Source organism: Corvus hawaiiensis, chromosome 2, assembly GCF_020740725.1.
Source record: "Corvus hawaiiensis isolate bCorHaw1 chromosome 2, bCorHaw1.pri.cur, whole genome shotgun sequence".
Taxonomy (NCBI): Eukaryota; Metazoa; Chordata; class Aves; order Passeriformes; family Corvidae; genus Corvus; species Corvus hawaiiensis.
Window position 1 is genome coordinate 97,882,662 of NC_063214.1, and position 8,358 is coordinate 97,891,019.

At 39.2% G+C, this 8,358-nt stretch overlaps 1 protein-coding gene across 4 annotated transcripts in view; it reads right to left on the reverse strand.

Moving 5' to 3' along the window:
• Positions 1-1,875: 1,875 nt before the first annotated feature.
• ARHGEF7 (Rho guanine nucleotide exchange factor 7) overlaps positions 1,876-8,358 on the reverse strand; it is a 117,829-nt gene continuing 111,346 nt past the window's right edge. For all 4 annotated transcript variants that reach the window (XM_048328073.1, XM_048328081.1, XM_048328100.1 and 1 more), the window contains 2 exons: positions 8,110-8,164; positions 1,876-4,980 (listed from right to left, as the gene is read on the reverse strand). In XM_048328073.1, the coding sequence (XP_048184030.1) occupies positions 4,858-4,980; positions 8,110-8,164 (178 nt within the window). In that variant the 3' untranslated portion in view covers positions 1,876-4,857. The remainder of the gene's footprint in view (positions 4,981-8,109; positions 8,165-8,358) is intronic.

Consider the following 8,358-nt stretch of genomic DNA (forward strand, 5'->3'; position numbering starts at 1 on the left):
GCAAAGTCCCCTTTTCTGGGACCCTTCAGCATCAGCACTGTGGGACTTATGGAGCATCTACAGATACACACACACATTAACTCATACTGCCCCTGACTATTGCAGGCCTCTCACTCCCATCATCAAGTGTTACATACTCCTTTTCTCATGACCTATCACAGCAAGTGAAGGTGTCCACTGAAAGTGGGTAACAGCAAGTTCTGCACCTGAATTCCTGAGCCTGGTAGGTGTAGCAGCTCCAGCAGGATGTAACTGAGACACCCCTTGAACAAGCAGGCCACAGCTAAGCCTCAGACGAAATGGTAGTGCCTTGAGGAACACACATTTTAGAGTACAGCAGTGAGGGAAAAGCACAACAAAAAGTTGTGTGAACACCTGGGTTGGAGAAGAAGGGGAACAAGGTGCCACAGGTGCTGGAGAAAGCTCCCCTGAAGCCTGTGGAGACCACCACGGTGAAGCAGGTTTTCCCCTACAGCCCATGGAGGGCTCCACACTGCAGCAGATGAACTGAATAAATCTGCAGTCCATAGTGAGCCCACACTGGGACAGGCTCATTGGCAGGAACTGAGCCCAGTATGAACCCACCTTGGAGCATATCTATGCTTGAAGGACTGCCAGCCATGGAGGAAACCAACACTGGAGCAGGGAAAAGCATGAAGTAAGAGCAGGAAAGGAATTGTTATAGACAGACCAAAACCCCCACTTCCACACCCCTGCACTGCTTGGTGGGGGGAGAGGGTAAGATGGGGCAACTGAAATGGAAGAGTCAAGTTCAGCCTAAGAAGTGGGATAAGGGAAAGGTGACTTAGTTTTTCTGTTTGTTAATGATAAGAAATCAGTGGTTTTTATCTCAATGCACAAGTTTTCCATCTTATTCCTTCTCCTGTGTCCTGCTGAGGGAGGAGGAGTAAGAGAGTGGCTGGGTGAGGGTCTGGCAGCCAGCCATAGTCAACCCCCCACAATAAAAAACATTCAAAGAGAAAAATCCCCAAAACCACTTCAGGTGATGAGGAAATGACAATTTCAAATTGTGTAACATACCCATCTTTACAGTGATGAACCCAGAGAAAAGTTGGAAAGTGAGACTTCCGAGAATAGTTACAAACCTCTACAATTAAAGTCCTCTGTTCTAAGTATATCTCCTTGCTAAACTAAGCTGGAATAAATATATCATTTCACACACCCAAGATGTTACTAATCTCTTCAAATGCCTTGTCCAAAGGCTGAAACCATCTTTTCAAACAAATTACTCCCTGCACTTTTCCTTAACCCATCCCACCATCTGGCATAAAGCCAGACAATTCTGCTACCATAAGAATCACCCCTCTCCCCTATCTCAGGCAGCACCAACCACAAAAAGTCTCTATGACACACATCACAAATTTCTGTCTATTCAGATAAATCATGAATGTAGACATATTTTACTCAATTGATGCAGTTTCTAGTGTTTCTTGTGGGGTATGCCCAGCGCCTGCCCTGACCATCTCCCCGGACTGATCACCTCTTCCTGGGTCAGAGCCACTGACCCCATCACCAGCTGTAATAGTTTCTTGCTTTTTTTCCTTTCACTATTTTCTGTCTTTGATCTCCTCCATTTCTTACATTACCTGAGCAGGTCAGGTTGCCAATGAAAGTGAACATTTCTCAATGCAAGACAGTTAAGATCCTCCTTCTCATCCCTCTAAACAACCCTTGCATTGTTTTGTTTTCCAGGCATCAATTTACTATTTATAAAAGACCATGAAAAAGCTCTTTCAAGATAGTATAGCAGCTACTATATTGGAGACGTGGTTATTTGTATGAAAGGCAAAAAAATTAAAGCAATTTCCCTTCTTTATCTCATAGCCCACATATTAGATGAAATGTAACACTTCATAGGGTGGGGGAAAAATTCATGGTTTAATTACAATGTAGCATAAACGCTTTAGTAGTGGATACCAGGATATTATTGTGACATCTAAACTAGAGTTCTCCACAGACACTGTGAACAGGATACTCTAAATTCCCTAAATGATTTGCATTAAGAAGGTTTATACAAAAGCAGTCAGTTACTCAATCTTTAAGATGTCATGACAGGGTGAGACAAACACACATACATCAGTAAGTACAGAGAAATGTTATGCTACATTTTGGACAGGTCAGAACTGAAAGTGCTTCACATCTATAGGATAAGAAATGGCTTCATCTCCTCATCCCTAAATGATGAGAGCAAACAAACAACCCTTTAATAGGTTAAATAAACAGTGCCCCATTTATCCATGCTTATATAAAGTTTCCAACAATTCAGAAGGTCCATGGTGACATTTACAATCTATATACACTATAACAAATTGTCAATGAAGAAAAGTTCAGGTACTCCTTGGTTCCCAAAAGCCGGAAGCTGCTCTCTGCACTAGAGACAAAAGCTATCTATAACATTAGGTCAGATTTCTTTTTTGCCTCCTTTTTTGTGTGTGTGTGTGTAAGAATTAGTCCTTCCAATCCACCTTGAATAAAATCAGTCCCTAAGTCCTGGTCATATTTAACAACTGCTTCATCATTCAGTGTTTAAGGCATGTTCATAAGATGTCAGTATAGGGGTACTGTCAGAAATTATAATATCACAGTTACTAAGAGTCAGCAGATTTACATAGCAACACCACTCTTTACAATATAATGTAAAACAAGTTGTTGTGATGGAAGTTGTTCCTGAGTTAAAATTTGCTAAATACTGCAAAGGTTAATGTTTTCCTTTCATACTTCTTCCTCTGGAATGTCCTTTCGCATATGCTCAATTGAAAATTAAAAACCACTCTGAAAATACCCTGGATGTCAGAAAGTGAAAATGTTAGCAAAATTCTAATTATATTGGCATTCCCAAGTCTAAACTTGGCCAGGATAGTATGCATTTGCAGGGGTTGGTATCACTTAGCCTTTAGCAAGAATATTTTCTAAATGCGAAGATAAATATAGTGTCAGTCCACATTTCTGGGCAACCGCAAACATCAAGGAAAGATTTTGGTATCAAGAATTAACAAATTCAAAGTTTTGTGAATATATATAACTCTGGTAATGTAGGCTTTTTCATTTTCTCCTCCCTTAGAATTAAAGGAAAACATTTTTAAATTGCAGAAACACAAGACACCTACAAATTCAGCTTTCTAAAACAACATGTCTACTCAGATTATGAACCATCCATTCCCACAGAATTGTTTCTCAAGTATGTAATCATTGACAGAATTTCCTATTTTAAAAAAGCTGTTCTTGACTGAAAAAAGTGGATAGCTTTAAAAATAGATTTGTCATTAGATTCAAAATGTGCATGACAATTTTTACAACCCAAATCATCCTGACTCCAACTCACTAGTTTGTACAAACCTTTGCTCAAGTCTGAGCATTACATTTAGCTGGAGTTAAAGAGCAGTAGAAAATCAGAATGACAAAAGGTGTGACTCAAGTCTGTGCTATACCTGCACTTCTGACTCAGTTGAACACAAACCCTTCAGAAAGCTGCACTGTCTGGAGTCGAATCCAAAGTTTGATGAAATCCATGAAAACGATGAGTTCTAATGGGATTAGTATTTTAAGTGCTCCATCTGAAGCTCATTGTTTGCAGGGACGTATCATCTCCTATTTTAAATACAAGAAACTGCAGTAATTGCACCTATCAGACTAGGGAATTAATGTTCCTTTATGTATTTTAAAATCTGTCAGCAGTGCAAATTATGAATTACAGTACAATTTAAAAAAATCTTACTTCCACATTTCTTTCCATTTAAATCCCAATAGGACAGAAATCAGCAACATGCAAAGAAAACAGGGTGGGAAAGGAATGACTGCTTCCACAGTATGGGAACTCCAAACAGAGAATCTTATATAGTGGTATAGAAACAAAGCTCTGAATGAAGTTTGGCCTAGCCCATGTGTCTTATGCACAAAGGTTAGCTAAAATTTAATTGCTGTGACCATAAAATATAAATAGCAACAATTTATTCACAAAATTCTGGATTAGATTGATTTTTTTCCTTTAACAAACTGTATGATCTGTTATCAGCCAGCTGTATGTTTAAGCACAACAATAGAAAATGTAGTACATAAACACCTAAAAATCACAGTCATAAAAAGCAGGCAAGTACATCAGTCTTTTGGTGGCCAAAGCACAATAGATTAGTCTGCCAAACAAGTGTATGTGAATGTAAATTGTGGACATTAGATTTGTTAAAAATTGTTTATACTGTCAATAAACAATCTCCTGTATTTTAATACTGTTCTTAAGGAACTGTAAACTGTTTAAAGTAACAGGTAACAGTAAAGGATTTAAATATAGTGGTAAATAGGAAAAATAGGGGTTTAAATTTGCATGTGTGGTAAGTGGGTAATTTGGAACTAATTCATAATTATCCACAAAGAACTCTGACCTTTCTTAGGTAAGACAGTACTGCCACCATTTCTAACACTTGTGACCATTATAATAACACAAGAAAAAAAACCCCAACATATCAGCCCTGATACATCAATCACATATGCATTCTAAATTACAGCTATTTACATGAAAAATATATATTTAATTAAAAAGCCACTGAAAAACATGGATTTTTAGTCAGGTGCTGCACTTTCTGCAAAATGAGGTAATTTGGATGCAAACAAATTAAGTTTAGTAGAGTTCAGGATCCACGGTCTCCAGGTTTAAAGTACAGATTGCTTCAGTAAATAGCTTGACTCTTTCTGTATGTTCAGAGCAAGAAATCACTAGATCCAGTTAAATCCTGTTTTATAGTGCTCTTGATGCAACACTGACTAATGTCAGAAGGCTTCCCAGCTCAGTTTTACAACTGGTCTTTCAATAGAAAGAAGAAGGGGAAAAAAAAAAAGAAGTGGTTATAAGTTGGTTTCATCCCAAGACGGATCATTCATATTCTTTAGAACTTTTCTAACAAGCTTCTCCAAGTCCTTGCGAGCTCTTTGTTCCTCTTCTAATGATTTCTTCATCTTTTTGTTATCCTGTTTAACAGAGACAGAGATATTACGTTTGTTTTGGGAGCTTTTAACAGATCTGACTACACATACACTGTCAATTACAAATTCTGAAGGCTCTTCTCAGTAAAACCGATAGCAGCTGTTCAAAAGCAAAGCTTCTATTAAATCTTCACAAGTTACACAGTTATTTCACACAATGCAACAAAAGCCACCAAATGGAAACTGAGCTACTTCCTATTTGTACTTGGGGGCCCTTTATACAGAAAGTGCTAGTAACAGATGGCCACTAATCTTGAATTCTTCTGCTCAAATCTGATCAATGAGGAGTAGAATATATTTGTTGCTAATGGAGAAGGGAAATGGAGCAATAAGCAGACTAAATATTCCCTGTAAGAACCTCCTGTGATTTTAACTGGTTTCAATATCCCAAAAGCTTCTTAAAACTTAATGCAAATTAACTTGCTTCATTAGGAATGTAAATAGTTGAGAGGAATATCCTGAAAACCATTATGTTCTCTGAAAAGCGTTCTGTGACTAAATTTTAAACTAGACTGATGACTACCAGCAGTCTACGAGAAGTCTGAATTTCAAGGAACACCATCTCTCCACATGTATATTCAAAAGTGAGTTCTCACTGTTTAGTGCCATCAGGCAGTATTGAAATAAATGAACAACAGGACTGTAAGGGTGACAGACCAATCCACAGGAATGCTTACACTATTTAATCCTGTACAGGTCAAGGTGATGCTGGGAACAGCAGGGAAAGAACCAGAAGATAAAGAAAACATTTAAAGAAGGCCCCAAGATAAGTCTAACAGTGTTTAACAAACACAGGCCTGCAATCCAAGGGTCCAACTGAACTCCCATTAGCTGTCATTTACAGACATTTCTAGAAACAGGATAGGATCATAAAATCATAGAATATGAGTTGAATTGGAAGGGACTCATCAAGATCATTAAGTCCAACTCCTGGCCCTGCACAGGACACTCCAAGAATCACACCATGTGCCTGAGAGCATTGTCCAAATGCTTCCTGAATTCAGACAGGCTTGGTGCTGTGACCACTTCCCTGGGGAGTCTGTTCCAGTGCCCAACCACCCTCTGGGTGAAAACCTTTTTCCTGATATCCCACCTAAACCTACCCTGACTCAGCTTCATGCTGTTTCCTCAAGTCCTGTCATTGGTCACCAGAAGAGATCGGTACCTGCTCCTCTGCTTCCTGTCACAAGAAGTTGAAGATCTCAATGAGGTCTCCCCTGAGCCTCCTCTTCTCCAGGCTGAACAGACCAAGTGACCTCAGCCGGCTTCCCCTCAAGGCCGTTCACCATCCTCATGGCCCCTCTTTGGACACTCTCTACTCGTTCAATACCTTTTTTATATTGTGGCACCCAAAGCTGCCCCCAGCACTCGAGGTGAGGCCGCCCCAGTGCAGAGCAGAGCGGGACAATCCCCTCCCTTGCCCGGCTGGCGATGCTGTGCCTGATGCCCCCCAGGACAGGGTTGGCCCTCCTGGCTGCCAGGGCACTGCTGACTCATGTTCAGCTTGTCATCCACCAGGACCCCCAGGTCCCTTTCCATGGCACTGCTCTCCAGCTCCTTGTTCTCTTGTCTATACACACAAGCAAGTTAATGAGGTCTGTCACCTCATTAACTCCATTCCCTCCTCAAGCCTGTTGAGAAACTCGCAAAGTTCATTATTTCACGTAGATTTAAGTTATTAAGTCAGCCAATTCAGGACCATACTATTCAAGTACATTGCCTGTGGAACAACAGCTACGAATAACCTATGGAAGCTGCTATTTGCAGTCTGGTGTCTACATCAACCAGGATGCTATGTACTCCCAGAGAGCCTTTATCCATAAAGCCCTTGCCAGCTCAGACATTATTTCTGCCACTTCTCTGGTTAGTAGCATCACAGCAGTGAACCAATGAATGCTTTTAAGATGAGATTCCTGAATTCTTGATATAAAAGAGAATGAAATCAGGCTTTAATATGTCTTAGCTTTGGAAGATGTAAGATTGTGAAGAACATCTATTTGGAAAGGCTCCAGAAAAGAGAGCTGTTGCATGAAGCTCAGGAAAAGGTGACACTCTGTTTAAATGCCATGGAGCTGAGCAGAGCCTCAGTGAGGCTGCACATTTATTCTCTGTACAAAAGCAGGAAGCCACAGGAGTATTAGTGGGCTATTATTGCTGCTTTTATTATGTGAATTGTGTTTTTAAAAAGACTGTCACATTCACATCTAACCTGGGATACTCATTCTTTATATGCTGAACACAGCAGAACTTAAGTATGCAACGCATCAACTGTCCTATTTCAAGGAATATGCATTACATCCTTAGAAACACTGGGCATGCTTACAGATGGCAAAGAATTCACATTTATAGCCCTAGACCTTAAGAAATTTGAATACAAATCCTTTTTACATTAACACAGGAAATTTTATCCAACTTCTGGAGTCAGACTGGTAAGCAAATTCACACCTTGCAGAGTGAGGAAAACCCAATGCTTTTTTTCACCTACACATTAAGCAAAGACTACATGCAGCACCTCTAGCATGGTTAAAACAAGCTATGACCTGATAAGAAGATATTTTTATTTATTCATGGTGAATATTTAGAACAAGTGACAAAGAAGCACCCAGAGCTAACATGAAGCCCTCATTTTAAAAAAGCCATGTGATAGGCACTGAAAAGGACTCCTGTCTGGAAATGAGCGGTTTTAAGAACTGATTGATAAGAGGTGTTCAGGTTACTGTAAGATTGTATCATTTTAGAACTATAAATATCTGGTTCTATTTAGACCTTTATTAGCATTCTCAAGCAACTACGATTTCTCAGTCACTGTAAGCTTACTTTGCTGGTGATACAGCACAACTGAATTTGTTTAACACTTCCACCATTTTAGAAGCTGCAACATCCAAAACCAGCTTAGTAATTCACCTCAGAGAAACAATACTCAATGCTATTCTCAAAAGACTGATAAGAACAGGGAATGCTTTTCAGCAAATGGTATTTTACTTCTGAAAGTAGATCTAGTCCAAAATTCAAGTTCATGACTGTCAAAGTGAACTTGCAAGCCATATTTAGTTTTAAAACAAGTCTTCCATCTTTTCCTTCTCCATGTTGCTATATATGTAGCAAGTTACCAACCTGTCTTAACTCCTGTACTTCATCCTTTAATGCATATACTGTGTCAACAAGGCTTCTAAAATGAAAAAAGAAGATCATCTGTAACAACAGTTTTCAGAAATACACATCTAAATCTATTATTAGACAAAACTGTAAAAAGAAATGCAATTAAATAGAAAACACCCCATACCCCACAGCTAATTTCGAACCTGTGTTAAAAAAATACATTGTCTAATCCTGATTTATATCCACTAAGGCAAGGACTTGTTA